Here is a 21,595-nt window from a genome sequence, read left to right on the forward strand (position 1 = left end):
ACCCACTTGCACAGAGCCAGCACAGGAACAGCCTGGCCTCTGGGCTGCCCTGGGACAGCAGGGAGCCCAGAGGCCTGTGCTTTCCAGGAATGGCTCAGCTGCACACGCACCCTCCTGCTCCTCTCCCGGCCCCACAGCTGAGCAGCCCTACAGCTCCACGGGGCACTGGGAGCAGCACAGCTCAGTGCAGGGGGCACATGCAGGGCAGAACTGTTCCCTGGCAATGTGCCCAGGCTCTCTAGGCTGGCACAAGAGCCTTCCTCCCGCCAGAGAGCGGCCCAGCTCCCGCCTTACCTCTTTGTGAGGCTGAGCCATGCTCAGCCTTCACCTTGTCCTCAATTGGAAGTTGCTTCAGGCACCCCATGCCACGACTAGGAAGGGGGGTGGAGAGAGCGGGGGCAGGTGCACACCCTTCCTTTGCATTCTGTCCTTTTTGGCACAGCTAAGAAGTCACGTCCGGAGGTGTCCAACTCAGCACTTTGTCATCTTCCTGCAGGTCATTGAGCCTTCACCAGCCCAAAATGTCGGAGAGGTTTTCCCGCACATGCGGAGGCTGGCTGGCAGCATGCTTCCTCAGCTTGGCGCCCATCACCTTGTAGAGGGCGCAGGCAAGCTTGGTGACCACAGTGCGGACATTGGCGCTTCGGACAGGCAGCGCCTTGTTCCCCAGGAAGGACCAGAGCACGGGCAGGGCGTAGCGCTGGACGACTTCGGGGCTCCTGGGATAAACCCATGCCACAAGCGCTGCCGGAAGAGAGACGCAAACTTCTTAACCACCAGCCTTAATGCAAACAAGGATCTACCTCTAGTTGTGATTTTGGGAGTCTCTCTGGCTAAGATCAGTGAAATAACAGTGAGAGCCCCATGATCCAGAAATGGGCAAAGCAGCTGAACATCCCCAAAACAGAACCACCAAGCCCTCAGGACTAATTTCTCCAGATCCGAGCCTTGTACCTGTGGCAGACTTCACACCTTTACTAAATCATTCCACAATCTGTTTCTGGCATGATGAATGACCAAAATGTCAAATTGCTGTTTATTTCCATTTAGAAGTTGTCTAAACCCACTGCTGAAGGTTTGAAAGGCACTTTAGAGAGGAAATTGAGAGATTTCTAATAAAAAGGATGACTCCGTTTTTGTGACCTGGCTTAATTAGCAGTGGATTTAGACCCCGCTAAAGCAAGGCTATAAATAAAGCAAGGCTATACACTGTCTTCTCTAGTATATATTGAGGTTATCATTTTTCCATCCCTTGGCTATTGCTGACATAGCAAGCTCCTCTGAGCAATCAATTATCAGCTGCATTTGGAGCATTTTGGGCAGCGCTGACATAGGAAGACCCTGACTGCACACCCTGAAATGCTCAGTCCAATGGCACTTCCACAGCACAGGCAGGGAGCCTCAGCACTCTGCTTCTGCCCCTCTGCCCCCAAAGGCTGCCTTGCACAAAATCCGTGCCTCTAACATGTGTGCTGAGTTTGGACCTAAGCTGTGACCCCCAGGCACTGCAGGCTTCCGCCTCAAAACTTTCCAAGAGCAAAGCAAGAATTCTGTGAGGACAAAACAAACCGATCCCCTGAAACAGCATTTGCCACCATTTTCCCTAAAGGATCAGAGCTGTCCCTGAGCTTCCAAGAGAGGAGCCAGCTTGGGAATTTTTAGCCCCTCCCTTTCCTGGAGGCAGCTTCTGAGATGCCCCAGTGAGAGCTCAGCCCCGAGGCCGAGTGCCGCCCCCATCTCAGATGCTGCACACCTCTGCAGCAGCCAGGGAAAACCTGCCCAATACACCTTCCATGGGTATTGGGCAGGAGGGACAAGCTCAGCACCTCCTGATTTGGAGGAGCCACTCTGGTGTCTATTCACTGGCATTCCCTGTAAATTCTGCCTCGGAAGACCTCTTGCCTTAGAAGGGGAGGCCATACCTGAGAGATGCTCCGTGACATCCAGCAGAGCTTGGCCCTTCAGTTCACTCCTGCGGTGGCTGAACTCTTTCATCAGGGATACTTTATCTACAAGGGAAACACACATTTCTGCTCTCTCTTCTGAGGTCATAAGAGAAAGGACAGTGGGGAGGGAAAGGGCAGGGGCAACTACATTTTGTAAAAGAAAGGAAATTCCTGCCGATTTTTGAATCCTTTTCTTCTTTCCTTCCAGCCTACCTGGGAGGATTTTAAATTCCAAAAGAAAAGCTCTCCTGTCACTTTTTAAATCCAAAGTTGTCTGCTGTACCAGGAGCTATGTTAAACATTTCACATCAGGGACCTCAAGACTTCAATCACACGTAAGCAGTGAAAAGATTTTGCATCCCAGAGCTTTGCAGAGGTGATCTTCTCTCTCCCCTATGGAAAAGGGTGAGAAGGCTCCAAAATGCACACCTCCGTTCCCACCTGAAGGATAAGCTGTTTTTAAATTGTCAGGTTACCTGTGTGGATCTAGGGACAAGACTCCAAGTTACTCATACAAGAGCTATTAGTGCTCAGTGCCTCAGTAGCCTGTGGGTTTCTGTAACATCTGTGAAATCAGATCTTGGCAGAGAGACTGGAAAATGAACTGATTTCCCAATACTTGACCGGCGTATGTATTTTGGTTTTCCTTGTGCCTATCTGTCGCGGTTTTGGGGGTCATGTTTGAATTTACTGTTGCCTGCATTGGCCTGCAAGCCTCGAGTCCTACCACTCTAATAAGCCAAGGCAAGCTTTTCCTGGAGACAGAACGTGTGTGGGATGAAGTTTGGTCCCTCACAGGGTCACAGGGCTGGCAGTGACAAAGCAGGCAATCTGCTTCATTGGGAACCACTACAGAGCTACACCCCAGTGTGGGTTTCAGTAGCAGGGTATTATTAAGAGCTCCTTTCCTGCATGAGATACAAAAAGGAGGTCCCAAATGATCTTCATGCAAGCATGCAGTAAAGAACTGATCCTGCTGTCCTAATGAAGCTAATGCCTATGATGTGGAGCCTTCCAGGAGGCTGCTCTGCAGAGGTTCTGATGCGCCGCTGTCCCTTCATGCCAACAGCAAAGCTATTCATTTGGGAAGTCAAATGGGGCCCAGGCAAACTCCAAAAATCCCTTTGGCCCTGAATTCCAGCAAAGCTGTAGTCCAGCACTTCCTCTTCAGACAAGCAGCACAGAGCCAAGGGCTCCTGGGACTTTTGGGAAATGCTGATGCACATTCAAGCCTGGTGGGGGACTGGTGCGTAAGGACTGCACCTGCACAGCTTCTGGTGGATGTCAGCTGGAGGTTTCCACAGGCAACAACAGCTGTCAAGGCACTCAGCGTTCTCTTGACTCGCAGAGGCAGAGACACACTTGAGGAGAGTCCATGCCAGGGCTCAGCCTTACCTAAGTGAGCCATGGATTCTTCCAGCGCTTTCACAGCTGCGGCATAAACCTCGGGGTCCTTTGAGTTTAGGTTGTTTGTTATTCCTTCAACCAGACAGATGATCACCGGGTTTAAGCCATCTTTCAGGATGCCTACGATTTCAGCCAGCACGTCCAGCGCCTTCTGCTTCACTTTCTTGTGCGTATCACCAAGTCTCGGGACAAAATAATCAAAAATCTGTGAAGAGAACAAACAACATGAAAGCTGGATTAAAATGTCCTTGTTTGAGGAAGGGACGCAGAAGTGAGCACTCAGCAATGTAAAAGATGAAAGTGATCCTTCCTGTCAGGTCAGCACTTGCTTGCACAATTTCCCTGTTTTCCTGTGGGCCGCTCACTGGAATGGTTGCACAACCTCATGCTGGTTGAAAGATTTTCATATATTTTGAAGAGCTTTGGGTGGGGACAGGATAGTTCCTATGGTGTTTCTCTCCACATTTCAGTCATTAAATTCATCCCATTTATTGATGTAAAATGGTATCTTTGCTTTCAAAGTATGGAACCAGATATTTACAATGCCCCTTTTTCTACGCAGTTGTCTCAAGTTCTGAGGGCAGTTACGATTTTGCCAAAACTATGGCTGGAGGAGATCCAGGTTTTGTTCCATCTGTCTCAGAACCTGTGTCTGGAGAAGTGCAGGGCTCTGATCAACTCTTGCAGGATCCAGACCAATTGTCTACCCAGCAGGTAGACTTCTGAAATTTAATGTGCTGGACCGCTCTCATTAGAGCAGGTTCAGTCCCTTGACAGCCACATTATCAGGCACCATTTTCTGGACAAAGGGAAAAAGCAGCTACTGGGAGGAGAAGGAAGAGATCTGTCCCTAGCCATTTCCCTCCTTTTCCAAAGAGAAAAAAGACCCCCCAAGAAGGGTGAGCACCGTCTTTACCAAGAGGACTAGGGATGCCGATGGAAACGAGTAACCAGAGTTGTGCCTGTGCAAGACAAGTCGGAGTTTACAGAAGTATCCTTTTAAAAAAAATTGGTTTAAACCTGCCCAGCCTGATACTTCTCTTCCCCATCCAAACCCATTTTTTTGTCTAGAGAATAATTGCCACGCTTTCAGTGGCTGGATTCCCTTCACTTAACCCAAGTGGGAGTAGGAGACAGCAGAAGTTACACCAGCAGAAAACTCTGTCCTCATCTGATGAACAGCATCAATAGGCACCTGCCAGACAAATACATCTGGACTGAAAGAACTTGTCCTGAAGCGTGGACCTGAATTAAATATTTCAGGGTAAGAGGCACCAGCCTGTCCCACACAGCCAGGATGTAGTGCCAAGACACACTGAATTAACTTGCCTGCTACAGGCTTGGGAAAGGAGCTAAAGGAAAGGAACAATGAAGACACCCTACATACTTGGACAGTGTTAGTGGAGACGAGCTGGGGGCTGCTTTTGCACAGGTCTAGGAGGAGTGCCACTCCTTCCATCCGTGTCTTAAACTCCTTGGCTTCCAGGAGATTGTACAGCTTCTGGAGCGACTCCGTTTCTTCCACAGCCGGAGGTAACGTGACCTGGGCTTTTGGGCGGCGTAGGAGGCGTCCATCAGAGGTAGACTTCACCCTGTTGAATAAAACCAAATGCGGACCTGTTGGTGATCATACCTTCAGTTAATTGTGAGCAGAACATCTTGGGGAGGTTTCCTAATGATGTGATTTCAAGCTAGAAAATCCTGATCTGAAAAACAACGGGAGACCTCATGACAATCATTACAGGAGACAATCTGCAAGCAACATTCTCACCAGTGCTTACTCAGGAAAACCAAGGATGAGATGCATCTCACTTCTCTCCAGACGGCTTCCCAGGTACACATGTCGCACTGCTTTGTGAAGAAAGAGAGATGCTACTTCCATGTTTAAATGCCTCATCATGAGGGAGGTGTGCGTCTTATAATAAGGAAACTCATCCCTCTGGAGAAGTGTCTCTACAGCAGGCATGACAATCTGGAAAAGTAGCTCAGATGCATCTGAACAGATGGATAGGGGCATATCTGAAGGATCCAGAAAATCCGTAAGAGGGATAAAAACAGAAGCCAGACATCCCAGCACTATGCTCACATGATTGCTTCCCTAGAGACTAGATCCACAGCTTAACAAACCCACTGGGAACAACTCTCTTGAGCATGGGAAGATCCTGACTACGCTACTGAGGCATGTGGTCACTCTCCTGCCAGCGCTGAGCATGACAGAGCTAAATAAATCCCCTCTGTTATCAGAGGACAACAGGTACAAGTAGCTCTCCCACTGGCAGGAAGAGACAGCAAGGACCAAATTCCTGTCTCAAATGCTGATTGCAGCACAGGGGGAAATAAACCAAACATGCTGTCCATCAAGCAAACAGTATGAAGGACAGGAATGTCAAGACAAAACGTCCACATTGAGACACCTGTTGACCAAAGTTGCTCAGGAACTGGCTTGCTACTTACTACTCATCTTGGTACTGTCTGAGGGTAAGAAAACCATGACTCAGGAAGGCCAAACCACATGCATGGGAAGTGCTATTTTGGGGAACAGCATCTTGCTTCTAGACTGGGACTTCTCATCAAAACACCCATCTGAAAAAGACTGCTCTCAGAGGAAAAAAACCCTGCTTGAATTTACTTGTCCCAAGTGAGGCAGCGGAGACATGGCCCTCTCACAGCCTCCACAGCACTGTCCTTGCCAGTGCACTGGATCTTCTGAGCTGCAACCAATGGGTGTCTTTTTGTCGCCCATTTTTTGTGGAAACCCTTCCAGAGAAGTTGTGTTCAGCGTAATGCAGAAGGAGACATTTTTTATGATAGAGCATTTGTAGGGAAAGGAAACAATCTCTGGCACAGGTCATCTCCACCAGAAAGATTTTCCTGAGGAAGAGACATGTAAAGCTTGCCACGTGCTTTGTCACATCTAACTAAAGTGCTCAGTACCGTTTACTAGAAGGCAATGTGGCCTGGGGCTTCTTCGAGCCATCGCTCCTCTTCTTCACAGGCTTCTCGACAGATGGGTGTTCATCCTTCTGCGTTTCCATCCCCTACAAAGGCATAAAGAAACCCCATGGATCTTTAGAATGTAAAATAGGAAATTACCTGTTTAAAACACAACTTATAACCAGGATCACTGCAACCAAGGCTTGGGCAAACCTTTCCGAACTTACAGAAGGAAACAGGCCAGAGGTTCAGTGATGCCAACTCCTTGTTTTCAATAGCCCATGGCAGGTTATGGCTGCTACCATACTGAGCAGCAGTCTAAAATCCCCAATTCATTCCTCTTGAGCATAAATGGGAATAATGCAAACTGGTAGGGAACTAATGCTCTTAAAGGAAGCTGCAGAAAAATTTGGACTCTTTGGAGGTTGGCCCATTGTGTTGGAAGTTGATTTGGTTCCACACTCACTCTCCCTGTTGCTGCACAAAGGCACACTCCCTTCTATAATGTAGGTAAAAAGAATAAAAATACCCCAGGCAAACAAATGATTTTCCACTGGATGCTGCTGAATTCACCAAGCTTCTTCCAGCTGCACAGGGCATGACAGCAAGGCAGTATTCCCAGAAGACAGACAGTAATTGTAGGAATTGGGATTGACTGGGACATCTTTTGTATATTTGGATATTTTCTTGGCACTACTCTACAGCTTCCTGTGTCTTTTGCAGACTCTGTTATCTCCAGAAGCACTGTTCTCACTTAATTGCGTCACTGGGGGCAGAGTAGGGATAGTGGGGTGGGGGGTTATGCTTAAATGTAAACCCATTTTCTCCTCTTTCCCTTCCCTGTTTGTGGCCAATATTCAAAATATCCAATACCCCACTTTTCCCCTAATATTATCAATTCCTTTGTGCTCTGCAGATGAACAGGCTACAGATCAACAGTTCATTCCCAGGAGCAAAATGATTTGGCAGAAGAGGAATGGGATAAGATTAGGTCTGTTTGATCTCATATCAGCAGTGGCAATACTTGCACAAAGGAGACATTTCTCCTACCAAGCACTTACTTTCTTCTTCATTCTTGTCAGAATATCTTCCAGGTCACGGGTGGAAAGAGATTGTTCCAAAAGCCTTTTAAATTTTTGGTGATTCAGCATCATTTTCACCATCTCCTGTCCATAATGCCTAAAACAAGAAAGAAAGAAAGAAAGAAAGAAGGAAAGAAAGAATAGAAGGTGAACAAACAAAGGAGGAGCATTAACAGAATAAGCTGATACCTTAAACTCAGCAGCTGCCATACCTGCATGAGAAGGCATTACCTACTCAGCAAAGAGAGAGATTTACCTCCACTTGGCACTGCACAGTGCTGTCAGCTGAACACAAGAGGCAAGAGGAGAACGTGGGGCAACAGAAAAATACAATCTCACTCTGAAACTGTGGGTGCGCTTCTGTGGCATCGAAGGATCCCAGGGAACAAGCAAAACACCTCTGCTTTGAGTCAGAGCTTATTAGCAGTGTCTTGCTGCCATTGCACAGTAATTTGCCTTTCTTTAACTGGCAGGGAAGCCAGGACCAAATGCCTCATGCTTGCTTTTGATTATTCTATACCATATGTATGCACAGGGACAGCTAGTTGCTCATGCGTTCTTGGCAGCTATTAATGGGAATTGAATCCTCAAAGTGAGGGGATTTGGGTGGTTTGGGTTGATTTTGCCACTAGGAAACCACAGTTTTCTTCAAGAAGCAATTTGGAGGTCATTCAGCCACAGATAAGAGCATTATAGAAATCTGCAGAAGAGGTTTAGAAAGACTGAATACATTGGCTAAAGACCCCGGGAATATTTCTAGGAAAGTCTTAAGTTAATGAGAAATAGATGTATGCGATCCTTCAGTGATGAACATTAGCCAACATTTTGGCTTTGTCTTGTGCACCTAAGGCCAAGCAAAACTGTTTGACTGGCTCATCTGATGGCTCTTTTGATCTCAGGAAAGAATCATTCAAGTCCCAGGAAGTTGGCAATGCTCCCTCTTGCGGGACAACCTCATGTTCCCCAGCACAGTCATTTCCCCAGACAAGCCAGGGCAGTGGTCACAGCACCAAGCCTGACAGAGCTCAAGAAGCCTTTGGACAATGCTCTCGGGCACATGGAGTGACTCTTGGGGGGCCCTGCACACAGGCAGGAGCTGGACTCGATGACCCTGATGGGTCCCTTCCAACTCAGCGTATTCCGTGACTCTGTGAACCTCATCCACACAGTGAGGGAACTTAATATTTCCTTTAGCTTCCACTCTTTTGTGGTTTTGCCCTTTACAGCCAGACACCCAACAGTTTTCCTGTTTTAGGAGGTGAAATGAAGATCATTACCTTGTGTCCTCGTGACAGTCCTGAGCAAGCGTCCCTGCCGCGTGCGCCAGCCTCTCAGCCCTGGGCGTTCCTGCGAGCTTCGTGACTCCAGTTTTCTCCATCAAGGACAGGAGGAGTTGGGCCGCGCACTTCCGCACCTGGACGTGGCGGCTCCTGGGAAGAAGAGAGCGGACACTGGGGCACAGGGAGCAGAGGGACACAGCGCAGGCCTTGGCCAGAGCATGCTCCCTGTCATTGCTGGGGGAAGGAGGCCTGGGTTCTCCCTGACACTTGGGACACCTGTAGAAGGTTCTGTCCGCAGAGAAACACAAAGTTAGCACTCTACAGAAGGACTGCCTGCAAGCAAGAGTGAGGAATTCAGTCTCCCTGCACTATCTGATACTCAATGTCTTTCCCCAAATTCACTCTGAGAAAGAGGGAAATTAAAGACAACCCAGGCTGACCCATCAGGAGCCAGCCACTACACAGACAGCCGCAGCAGGATTGAGGATATTTGCACCCATTTACCCCCAAATCTGCAGACCTTGGGAAAGAAACAAATGCAGGGAAAACACGCTGTGGGACATGAAGTTGCAGAATATTCTGCAATGCAGCCAGTTTCTTCTGTGAGGCTTGGCGAGAGATACATCTGAATGTTTCCCCCTTTTCCAAAGCTGAGGAAAGGGTGGCAGTCAGTTTAGCCAGCTTGTCCTGTTCTAGACAGTGTCTCTTGGGGACTATCAGGCCCAGCACCAACACTTAAGGCAGCACCTGCTTCAGCTGTCCCATGGCAGTCGGCCTGTGAAGGTGCCTGTACAGTGATTCATCATCTCAAGGCTAACATGAGACATCAGTTTGAATAGCAAGTGGGGCTCTAAGGCCAGGACAGTCCTACAAGACTCCTCTTGGCAGGAGCTGCACCTGCTGTGCAGGCTGTGCCACACCCAGCACGTTCTCCCCCATGTGCTCCATGCCCCAGCAAGAACCCTCCTTACTTCTCAAGTGAATGGCATAATGAGGATGCATGGTTTTTCCCAAGGCCTCTGTGGTTAGGGCTGTGAAATATCAAAGAGCGCTCACAGCTGCAGTTGCAATTGTCCCTCTTCCCACAAAACCACAGGGCTCTATCCTTAGCCTTTGCAGGCACTTTCACTTGCCCACCATTCACCACATCTAGGCAACTCGGACAGACTGGGAGAACTCCAGGAAGCAGCAGCAAGCTGAGTCAGGGGAGGTTGAGCTTGGATATCAGGAGAAAGTTTTTCACCCAGAGGGTGGCTGGGCACTGGAACAGGCTCCCCAGGGTACTGGTCACAGCACCAAGCCTGAGAAAGTTCAGGAAGCCTTTGGACAACGCTCTCAGGCACATGGTGTGACCCTTGGCGTGTTTGTTCTGTGCAAGGCCAGGAGCTGGACTCGATGAGCCTGATGGGCCCCTTCCAACTCAGCATATTCTACAGCTCTGTGATTCTGTCAACTAAAGGGCTGCACGAGGGCAGAAATAGGTGACAAGAGGAAAGAAGTGAGGTTGATTGGAGAATCAAGTCACTGAGATCACAGAAGATGCAGGATACAGGACCCTTCCCTCCCACCATTCCCATTCTCTCTCTCAGCCCTTCTCCCCCACACACAATAGAAGGTGAAGAATATCACTAAGAGAAGAAGAACCTACTGGACTCCACTGTCCATGAGAGCAGTCATTGCTCGTGCAGGAGTCACATGCTCCACCATGACTCCCAGGGTGTGACTGGCTGCTTTCTGAACAAACTCTGGGGAGTTCCACACCATCTGGAGAAGGACCCGAGCAACCTCATCCACCTCCGAGTCCATGTCCTTCTGCAAGGTCACAAAGAGCTCTCCAAGAGTGACGATTGCAGAGTAAGACACCTTTGAGCGAAGGTTGGTCACCTGGGGAAGTCATGAGGGGAAACATAAGAATCACCTTGAAAAGAAAACCAGTTGCCTTAGACAAAAGTCCCAGGAAATGACAACACTTCCCGCTATGTCCAGGGGAACACAAAAGCACAGGCAGAGCAGAAGAGCACAAGCACAGAAAGGCACTTAACTCTGGCACCTACTTGAGCTATGCCTCAGGCCTGCTTCCTGCAGGCCTAAAACATATTATTTCACTTAAAGTGTTCTACTTAACTCTTCTGGAATGTCCACTGCTTTGGTTTTAGGCCCTTTTATTCAAAAAACAAAGAAACAAATTAAAGCAAGGGCTGCTCTCAAGCCATAAAGGCACAAGTCATAAAGACAAAAGAGTCATTTGCTCCTGTTTGAAAAAGTAACAGCAGCAGTTGAAGCCCTCAGCCAGGAAACAGAAAACACAGGCTCAAGTCTACAGACTAATTGGCAGTGTTGAATTACAGCTTGGGCAGAGATTTGGACTGCAGCAAATAACATAATTAGTGTCTCCGCTTCTGCATTTGCACGTTGCATTGTAATGGCAGCTCGCTCCAAGAGGAGAGTGTCAGATGCCCGACCTACCAGTAAATAGAGCTACATGTGCACACAGATCCTATAGAGAGCTGACAGACATGAGAAAGATAAGGTCTAGAAACAGAAATGAAGGCAGTTCCTGAGCACACAGGGAGATGAACAAGCACATATCTACTCTACACACCGTGTAAGAAGCACGGAGGACGATTCAGAACAATGTTCTTACCTCGTTGGTAAGTGCCAAGCAAACCTCACGAAGTCTACAAAGAAGGACTTCTGAGTGGGACTCAGCCAGGTGTTTGATGCTGAAGAGTCCCTTCTCCTTCAGCTCCCTGAAAGGCAAGTACCAAAAAGATTGACTTTCTCTCCACCCAAGAACTAGGCAGCACCCTCTGAATTTACCAGGCTGGCGGCTCAGTCAAACAAAGGGAGGTGCTTTTCAAGCAGTACTTGATGAAATCGTGGAACTCGCTGCCACAGGTTGCTGTGGCTGTCAAAAGCATACACAAATCCAAGAGGCAAATAGAGGGCTTTCAGAGTCTTCATTTGTGGCCGTTTAACAAGACAGCCTTTCTGAAGTCTCTGGCACATGAAGTCCCTATGTCAGTGCTTCCTGGAGGCTGTGAGACCGTGCCATGCTGCTGTTTCTTGTCACCTCCCTGTACCTGTCCCTGAGACACAGTCCCACTGGGCTGTGTCTGGGGCATTTTCCTTCTTTGCCAGCCCCAGCAGGCAGTTCAGCAGTGAGAGTCTGCACTGGCACTCTGTAGCTGAGTTTCCACTCTGCAATCTAGGCCTGTCTGTCACCCACTCCACTCCACCTCACACATTCTCCAGGAAAGCAGCAGGATGCCCCAGAAGATTCCACACCAGGGCAAGAACAGCTGAAAGTCTAGCTTTTCCCAAAAGCCCCTACCTAAAACAGCAGCAACATGTTATTTACAAGGTGCAAACAACTCCCTCTCTCAGCACTTGCTTTGGGCAGGACCTGAGCTACAGGAAGGCGCGTGATGCATCGGGGCTGCAGCGCAGGGCTGGCGGCCGATGCCACGGGCATCCCTGAGTGTCACCCGGACCCCCCCACAGCTGCAGAAGCTCTCTGCACCTCACAGGGCACCAAACAGAAATGGGGAAGAGAAAGCAGAAGAGACAGGGCAGAGCAAAGGCGACTGCACAAGGAGATGCATTGCAGCAGATTTTTCATGCTTATCCCAGGGTGAATGGAGTCCTTATCCCAGGGTGAATGAAGCATCCAGCAGTGAGTAGATGATAACCCAGACATCAAAAAGACAACCAATATCACCTAACATTTGTGGGGTTATCACCTCTGGGCCTCTACAGGCCTCCTTCTGTCTGTGTCTAAGTTTGGGACACATTGTGAGTATTGACAAAACATCTCAGGCCCATATGAAGCAGTGAGAAGGAAACAGTTGACTTGCAAAAGTGCAAGATTCCTAGAGGATTTTATTTCTTTTTCCTTCTCTTCTGCCATGAGCCCCTCAGGACTAATGACAGGCTGAGTGACTCTATAGCACAACTCAGTGCATTTCTCAGAAAGAAGAACTCCCTGTAGCTGCTCCTGGGACTCACATGCGGAAGGTCTCAGGCAGACCCTGACTCCTGCATCTGCTGCCAGCAGTGGGGCCAGAGACAAATCTTACTCAGTCCCACTGGGCCCCGAGGCACCCAAATCTCTACACTCCAAACTGCTGCCATCCTGCTTCTGGCTTCAGCCAGCAAATCATCTTGTCCCACAGCTTTCTCTCTTCCCTCAAGATTTCCTTTGCAGCCCCACAGAGCAGCAGGCAAAGCGAGGAAACAGCACGGACCTGCTGCAGCTGGAGCACTGCTGCAGACCAAGGCCAAGAAAAGGCTGCTCTCAAATCTTTATCCTCTCTCTGCTCTGGAGTGGTTTCACTGGTGCCCCTCGGCCCTCTGGGCTGTTGGGGCTCAGAGGCACTAGCAAGATGCTCTCCTAACCTACCTTAACGCTAAGAGGGAGACAGAGTGAACGGGGCCTTTCTTACCAGTCATCGCTGCTGAGCAAGGAGAGTGCCTCGAGCAAGGACTGCTGTGGCTCCAAAGAGGCTCCGTCCTTCTGCCCCTTCCCACGGAGCGGCTCCTCTCGGCGCTCGGCACCAGTGGCCGTCTGCAGGGTCACTGTAAGGAGAGGGTCAGCCATGAGCGCTGCAGCCCCGGGCAAGGCACCCCGCCATGGAGCGGCCTGCAGCCCCATCTCCCAGCCAGGCTTCCATGAGGTACAAACTGGCACTGGCTCAGAGAATTCCCTGCTCTCTGGCTCCTTGCTTTCTCCCAGCCCCCCCAGCTGGGCACAGCTCCTTGGCTCAACCTGACAATTGCCCACACAGCGCCAGCTCCCAAGTGCCACAGGTACCACAGCCAGCGGCACGTTCCTGAGGCTGCAGAGCTCCCACTCCCTGTGAGACAGTGCCCACCAGCAGGACTTGCTCCCCACGAGGGACCCCTCAGCTGCCTCTCCTGTCTCAGCGCCCTGATTTCCCCGAGCCCTGAGGACAGAGGCACTCTGCAACTCCCTGAGGAAAGACCTGCAGCTGCCTCGTGACAGCACCAAGCCGAGCCTGAACAAGCGAGTCCTGCTGGGCCCGGCTGAATCCCCTCAGAGCAGCTACCAGGGAACAGCGATACCTGACCCTTCACACCTCACAGCGCCTCTGTTCCCATTGGCTTCAAATATTCTAGACAGAGGGCAGCTGAGTGCACTTACATTTCAGCCTGCTCTTGGGAAGGGAGTAGTTCATGGATTTTGTTCTTTCTAAGCATCATGAATCTTTACTATTTCAATAAAGTACACACTGGCTGTATTTCAAAGATGCTGAGGTGAAATTTGTTTGTCCTCAAATGGACTTGTGTGCACACTGTGCAAGCCTAAGCTTTCTCTTGTGGAAAAATGGAATCTCTAGCCCAGATGGTTGATAAAAAAGCCTTCCAAATGCAAATTGATGATAAGAATACGTAAATACAGATGCAAATTGTTGGCAGACACAATCTCTTGATAGTCAGTTTACAAGGTATGAGAAAATTCAGATGATAAATGCATTTCTTAAGAAACCCACTTGTCATCCAAAGGACTGTTGATCATCAATTTCATGTCATGCACTCAACAGGTCGTTTTCTAATGTGTACAAGGAAACATCTGAGCTGTCTCAAATGATGGAGTTTAAATATTGCACAGAATCTAGATGAACTGCTCTAGAATCTGTAGAAGTTTTGTGCTACCCTGCATGTTCTCACACAGTATGGAGGAAGTGTAACATCAAAAATATTCAGATGGGAGCTAATCTGGCTGTCACTGGTGTACCCCTGTCACTGCCATCAGTGGTGTCACTGCAGAAGGATGTCGATGTACACATCTATATTCAATAGGAATGGGGAGCCACGTCAGGCTAGTTCTGGTCAATTGTGAGCATGGAAGTAGCATCACTAGAAAAGAGCACTCAAAGTATCATTCCTAGCTCCCTTCTTCTTCTCTCACCCTACTCAGGATCATAGCACAGGCAGGCTGCCCTCACAGGAGAGGCAAGAGCCACTAGGGACTATGTGCTGTGTATTCACTGCAGGCAGCAAACAGCCTGGGAGCACCAGGCAGCCCCTCCTGGCTGTCACCTGCTACACAGGCCGCTGTATTTGGGTGGGGTGACACAGGAGGCGCTGCTTGTTCCCTCTTGGCATTGCAGGCCGTGGGATGGCAGCGGCGAGAAGCCATTGGGCACTTCTGGGAGCAGCAGCACGGCTGCACCAAGTGGCTGACTGCCATGCAGAGACAACCCTTGCTGGGAGAGCAGGAAAGCTGGCTGCAGAGGCGGACAGCAGCACAGGCAGAGGGCCAAGATGGAGAGTGGACAATTGATCGTGGTGGTACTCGTAGGTGCACAGTGAGCACACCCTGCCAGACTGCCCCGAGCTCATCCCTGCAGTTACAGCTGCCTCCTGGCACCAGTGCTGTAGTTTGCTCTATCAGGATGGGCAAAAGCCAGAGCTTAGGTCTTTACCACTACTTTATGCAGCTCAGCTTTCCAATGGATCAATAAGAACCAACTGCTCCAGTACTGCCGAGCTGGAGTAACTCAAGAGTAGATTTGCTGTTCATTCTCAGCACAGGCTATGAACCCAAGATCCCAGCTGTGGTGGCTGAGGCAGGAGGCAGTTTGTGCTCCTTGTGCAAGGAAAACCGGTGCAGGAAAAAGCTGCTGTGGAGCAGGCTTACCTGAGGAGTTGCGTGGGAAGCTGCCGTCTCCATGGATGATGGGCTTCTTGGGCAGTAAGGGCACGTTGTCCTGCTTCCTCAAGACCTTCTTCTTCAAGGCACTACCAGGGTGTTTCCTCTGCACACTGGAAGCTGTGCCATTGACAGGCGGTAGGCTAAAGCCTGCAGGGACCAAAGAGGAGCTTGGAAGTGGAGGGTGGCAATGGAAAGGCCCAGAAAACTTGCTGGAGCTGGGTAACATCTCTTTGTTATCCCAAAGAACTTCAAGTATAACAGTGGCACAGAAACCAATGGTTTCTGAAGAATGTCTCCTGTCCTCACCTTGGCAATTACACACAGTGAGGTGGAATGCTTTATTGCCATAACCTCCCACTGCTCCAAGGTACTGTTTCTCAGCCTGTGTCAGGAGGCCCTGCTTGAAGCAAGAAAATCACAGGAGTGCTCCAAGACAGATGAAGAGCCTACGTGATCAGTGAGCAGGCAGTTCCCTTCCTACAGGCCATGGCAGGAGAATAAAAACCATGTGCAATACGCAGCAAGGAGGGGTAAGTAGCTGTTGCTTAACACTCATGGCCAGGAATTGCAGCTGTTTCTCACTTCTGGCTTCTGAAGGACTCAGCTGCTCTCGGAGACCGTGAGGCCAAAAAGAGGAGTCACGTGAACACAAGTTGCAGAAACATTGATGTTAATGCATGGAAAAATTGAGAATGAGAGGGCTGTGAGATACAGCAAGAAAGGTAACCAGGAAAAATCAAACTCTCCCATTTTATTTTGCACCCTTGCTTACACTCAGCATTAGAATCCTTGCTTCTGTGCTTCCCAGGATGCACTTTGCCCACATTCACTGATGTGTAGCTTGCTCTGCCATTCAGAACTTCTCTACAAGGGCCTTTGCACATAAAGAATGCTTCTGGCATGACCTTAGCACCATCTCCAAACCAGTGACCTTGCCACCACTGGAAATAGCCAAGCAATTGCTCTGTAGCTGTCAAATATATTCCCAAGAGAATCCCCACCCCCCAAGAGTGGAAGATTATGATTTTCAGGGACAGTTTGGGCCTAGCACTAAACAGTCACTGGAAAGGAAGTCTGCTCATCCCTGTCCTTATCCCTCACCTTTCCAAAGCCATCCTTCAGGGCTTCGGCACTCGTAAGGCCAGCACTGGTGGGGTGATCCGTCTCCTTGGCCTGGCTCACTGGGAGGCCTGTTAATGGAAGCAAAGGTTCCTGTAAATCTCTGGCACACTTCAAGCCCCCAACAGCGCCTTGCTGGGCAACAGGCAAGACAGCTTCCAGATTGCAGAGCTCTGATAAGACCCAGAGATTGTGTCTGAGAGCAGCAAGCTACATATGCCTAGAACCTCTCCCAATGGATGGGCTACTGCCACAGTGCACTGGCAGCAGACATGGCATTGCTCTGTGGCCAGCAGAATGAAACCTCCTGCAGGATGGAGGCCTCAGCCCTGGATGCTGGAGAGCCGCTGCGTTTGATAGAGAAGGGCAGAGACGGAGCTTGCTCTTGACAGAGATTCTTATCTGTCCTAATTCATGCTGATTTTAGTAAACATCTTCTCCCTGGTTCCTAAAAGAACTCTTGGGTTTCAATGCCTGTAAGCATTTGGATCAATATTTTCTTGTCTTTGTGGCAATATTTTAGAGGACATGAAAAGAAAAGCTTAGGATTGCAGGAGTGTTAGCAAAACGTGAATTGTGTTCTTGAAACTGGATAATTTGCTTTCCCCAAGGATTTTCATTCTAAACTGTGTGAGATTGGGCCACTTTCAGGCCAGTCTGACTAAAGGCTGATTTTCCTAATGGAAGTGGAACAATGTAGCTCATTCTGAAACACTCTCCAACAGAGCCCTTAAAACTCAGAGGATGAATCACTCTTTACATGGCTTCACAGAGGATTAAAACACGTGGCAGCAAAGTAGCAAAAAACCAATGTCTTAAATCTGGATTTTTTGCCCTGCAAAATGGTCAGCTTAATAATAAAAAAGAGTTAGATATGGGCTTTGAGGAAGGAGGGCTATTCTGGATTGGGAGGCAAGGCCTTGGAAGGTAAGAGCATCTGAGAAGTTGACAGGGAAACTACTGACTCCAGGGTAACCTCCTTGGGACCAGTGCAGTCAGTCCCAAGTGCAAAGTGGAGACACAAAATATAACAGAGGCCACAATGCCAACATAAAGCATCGGAAGCTACAGTATTTCATGTGAGAGATTTCCTGGAAACTTCTAAAGAGCTGCACAGGGAAACATGCTCCTGCCAGCAGCCACTTGAGGCAGGCTGTGTGAATGAAGAGACACTGGCACATCAGAACCTCTGCAGAGCAGCCTCCTGGAAGGCTCCACATCATAGGCATTAGCTTCATTAGGACAGCAGGATCAGTTCTTTACTGCATGCTTGCATGAAGATCATTTGGGACCTCCTTTTTGTATCTCATGCAGGAAAGGAGCTCTTAATAATACCCTGCTACTGAAACCCACACTGGGGTGTAGCTCTGTAGTGGTTCCCAATGAAGCAGATTGCCTGCTTTGTCACTGCCAGCCTGGGTGACCCTGTGAGGGACCAAACTTCATCCCACACACGTTCTGTCTCCAGGAAAAGCTTGCCTTGGCTTATTAGAGTGGAAAAAAATAGAAGAATAATAAAATGGACAATTATACTTGGATACGATCACGCTGTCGATGTCAGCCTTGTACCTCATTCTCCCAAGGCTTGTAAGTCATCCTGAAACATATCAATAGAAAAAACTCAGATCCTATGCTACATCTGAATGAAATTGCCTCAGATCATTAAGAATTCTCCTGTCAGGACCAGGACAAAACCCTTCCCACACTCGCTTGTAGCTGTCCTGGATTTCTGCAGCTCTTTGTGGAAACCTGCTGTAGGCAGAGTGTCTGGAGTTGGTTTGGGCCTTTAGGAAAGATTTGTGGAACAGCAGCAGGGCTCTCCTAGGAGAAAAATGCTGGCCAGCGATCATATTTTAGTAGTCCCCTGTGGGGGATGGCTTCACACAGCAAGAGCCCCAAGGCTGCTGAGAGGAAGGCACAGAGGAAGATAACCCTCCTATTTCTGAGGGAAATTCTCTGACAACAAACCAACCTGAGTTGTCAAACAGCTGTGAGAAATATTCACTCAGCCATAAGGCTGAAAGAGGAGAAAGTCATCTAAGCAAAACTCTTTATGAGTATAAACAAGTCAGCTGAGTTGAGTGCATCTCCCTTAACATAAACAGAGTTGCCCAATCAAAATTAATAAAGAAATGACATTTATTATGCGACCGAAATATCGTTTTCAAACACCACGATCGAGAAAAACAGCACCGAGCCCGGGGTCGGAGCTGGGTGAACACGCATAGATCTGATCTCTATCGCATCAGACCTTCCAAGTTCACGAGTGCTGCTTTGGCTGGTCCCTTCTTATACAGTTTTTGGGCAGAGTCCGAATTAATTCTATTCTTCTCGTATTCATGAAGTTTTCTTGTCCCAGAGTAGTTGGGCCGCACAAAGCCTTTCCTGGGTCTGATGAATTGTCCATCCTGGGTGATGAGTGGGCCATTTCTGCTGATGGATGGGCCATCTCTGGTTCCCGGAACAGTTATTTTTAGTTCCCGGAATGTCCGATTCCTTATCAGATGCGCTGTAGATATCAGACTGTGGTGATCAAGTCGTCATGGTGCAAATGTCCCGGTGATAAGATCCAACCCCACCTAGGTGGAATCCTCACTTATTGTGAAAGAAATACTTTTAGTGTTGTGAAATTTTTCTCTCAGCCACGCTGGTGCAGGGATTTAGAAACTCGGTCTCTGTAGGGTCTCATTACATTTCAGTTTTAGATAGAATAGCACGAATTACATATTTTATTTATAACATCCCTGATGAGGCACAGCTCTGCCTCAAATGCACAAACCTTTATGCCTTTTCCTGGCCCATGGGGCTGCCTGTCCCCTTTCCCACGTGCCGGCTGCTCAGGAACTTACATTCTTTCCGACTGCCCACCAGGCTCCAAGCAACAGCTCCTTTCCCCTCCCCTTTCTCTGCCGGTAACAAGCGTGGGTTCCCTCCCCTTTTCCTCCCGCCCACACTCAGCAGGCCTGGCCTCCTGCTCGTTACATCTTTGCTTGTGTGACATGAGCACTCCTTCTCATGGCTACCTGCAATGCCTGAACGAAAACATCATTTTATCCCTCACGCAGCTGGCCTGATGTTTCGAGACATGGGCCAAAGGGGAAACCTTTCAGTGTGTTTGGTCAAGGCCGGGCTATGCTCAAGGCAAAGGTGTGTCAGTGTACTCGGCTCCTTCTCTCCGCATGGTGTCCGGCAGGCACAGGAGCCCAGAGCTCCTGCAGAAACCATCACAGCACTCGGTGGGAGCAAACTTGTGTCCAGTCCTCACACAGAGCTCTGGTGTCCAGCACTGCACCTCCTTGGAATGAGGAATTGTTGCAGTGCTCTTGGAAGGAGCTAAGGAGGTTTGGCCTTCAGATCAGCTCCTTCCTAGCTCCTGATTTGCTGCCCTGGGTAAGCTGCTGCCTGTGGCAACACTTGGTTCACAGCTGACAGCCCTGCTCTGCTGGCGGGCAGCCATTGCAGGAGCTTTTGCTGGGGACATTGAACCTTTCAGATCTTCCCAAGGAGAGCTAAGGAGGGAACTTGTCAAAAGAGCATTGCCTGGGCAAAGCTTTCAACATTAAATCTTTCCTCTGTGCTCATTACCATGCACAGGAAATATTTGAGGAAGCAAGCTTCCTGCTCCAGAAATTCCCCAAATCTATCAGTTTTCCAGAAAGAAAGCACAGATTTGGGATGTGTAATCTCACTTTAATTCATTGTGCAGAAAAATACAGGAGCACTTCTTGGGAGCTGTGTGTCTAACCTAAGTGACCTTGCCACCAAGAACTGAGAAAGGTGGGGAGAGATGGAATCAGTGGCACAAGGATCTGCAGTGGGATTTTCCCGCAGGCCTGAGGAAACTGCCCCGTTCCAATGGGCTTGTTGCACTAGATAAAACTCATGCTTCAGGTACATGATCTCTAAGCTGAAATTTCAGGGCTCAGAAAAGCCTCAAAGAACTGACATCACTCAAATTTAATTTTATCCTCCCATCAAGTCTCTGACTGATGATAAACTGTGTTTGACCTCCACAGCAGCTCCAGTCCTGATGGGCTCTGTAGCGTGCTTGCCATGAGCATGTTTCATATAACATTACTGTATGTTTGCTGCACAACAATGGGAGAACATCATGGACCTATTTCCTTGCTATTACTCCTATGAAATGAAACCTTGGAAGATATACCTGACTCCCTGCCTTATGTACTAGCCCCACTCTCAATGGGTCCCACAGAGAGCTTTGGCTGGAACTCAGGGGAACAGGAGAGTTTATCATCTTTGGAGAAAGGGGCAGGCAACTCAGGAGGACTCTACGGATGTCGTGAGGTTATGCAGGGACAAAATTGCAAGGGACAAAGCCCAAGTTTAATCTGACTCCTGCAGGGAAATCGTAGAATCACAGAATGACTTAGATTGGAAAGGACCTGAAAGATTCTCTACTTCCAAAGCTCTGGCTGTGGGCAGGGATACCTTCCACTATACCGGGTTGCTCAGGGCCCCATCCGACCTGGCCTTGAACGCTTCCAGGCTTGGGGCATCCACAGCTTCTCTGGGTAACTTGTTCCCAGTGCCTCAGCAGCCTCACAGTAAAGAATTTCTTCCTAGAAACTTGCAAAAGAGAGTAGAACTATTGCTGTAAATACAACAGCAACAAAAGGAGGGCTGAGGAGAATCTCTGCCTTTTATGTGGGGGGAAACAGAGAACAAAGCCTGAGGAAAAGCCTGAAGTACTTCATGCACTCTTCCTTCCCTGGGTGAAGACTGTCAGGGAGTGGTGGAATTAAATGGAATTAAATGCAGTTGGTGGCTGGTCACAAGTGGTGTTCCCCAGGGCTCAGCACTGGGGCCAGTCATGTTTCATATCTTTATCAATGATCTGGAGGAGAGGATCAAGGGCATCTCAGCCAGTTTGCAGACGACGCCAAGCTGGGTGGGAGTGTTGATCTGCTGGAGGGTAGGCAGTCTCTACAGAGAGATCTGGCCAGGCTGGATCATGGGCTGAGGTCAGTTGTATGAGGTTCAACAAGGTGAAGTGTCCCGTCCTGCACTTGGGCCACAACAACCCCACGGAAGGCTACAGGCCGGAGGCAGAGTGGCTGGAAAGCTGCCCAGCAGAGAAGGACCTGAGGGTGCTGCTTGGCAGTGGCGGAACATGAGCCAGCGTGTGCC

At 49.1% G+C, this 21,595-nt stretch overlaps 1 protein-coding gene and 2 long non-coding RNA genes across 3 annotated transcripts; all 3 read right to left on the reverse strand.

The window, feature by feature from the left end:
- Positions 1-360: 360 nt before the first annotated feature.
- On the reverse strand, positions 361-7,380 carry LOC125323402 (TOG array regulator of axonemal microtubules protein 2-like). The gene is made up of 5 exons (XM_048298333.1): positions 7,349-7,380; positions 6,288-6,391; positions 4,741-4,945; positions 3,342-3,558; positions 361-744 (listed from the first exon to the last, which is right to left on the reverse strand). The coding sequence occupies exons 1-5, from the start codon at positions 7,358-7,360 to the stop codon at positions 509-511; spliced, it is 774 nt and encodes a 257-aa protein (XP_048154290.1). The 5' UTR covers positions 7,361-7,380; the 3' UTR covers positions 361-508.
- Positions 7,381-7,425: 45 nt separating this feature from the next.
- LOC125322531 lies at positions 7,426-10,339 on the reverse strand. Its single transcript, XR_007202059.1, has 3 exons — positions 10,298-10,339; positions 8,647-8,799; positions 7,426-7,466 (listed from the first exon to the last, which is right to left on the reverse strand). It is a non-coding gene; the product is annotated as an uncharacterized LOC125322531 (long non-coding RNA).
- A 153-nt stretch (positions 10,340-10,492) lies between these two features.
- LOC125322630 lies at positions 10,493-13,211 on the reverse strand. The gene is made up of 3 exons (XR_007202124.1): positions 13,095-13,211; positions 11,294-11,399; positions 10,493-10,533 (listed from the first exon to the last, which is right to left on the reverse strand). It is a non-coding gene; the product is annotated as an uncharacterized LOC125322630 (long non-coding RNA).
- Between the last annotated feature and the right edge of the window lie 8,384 nt (positions 13,212-21,595).

This window comes from Corvus hawaiiensis, chromosome 3, assembly GCF_020740725.1.
Source record: "Corvus hawaiiensis isolate bCorHaw1 chromosome 3, bCorHaw1.pri.cur, whole genome shotgun sequence".
Taxonomy (NCBI): domain Eukaryota; kingdom Metazoa; phylum Chordata; class Aves; order Passeriformes; family Corvidae; genus Corvus; species Corvus hawaiiensis.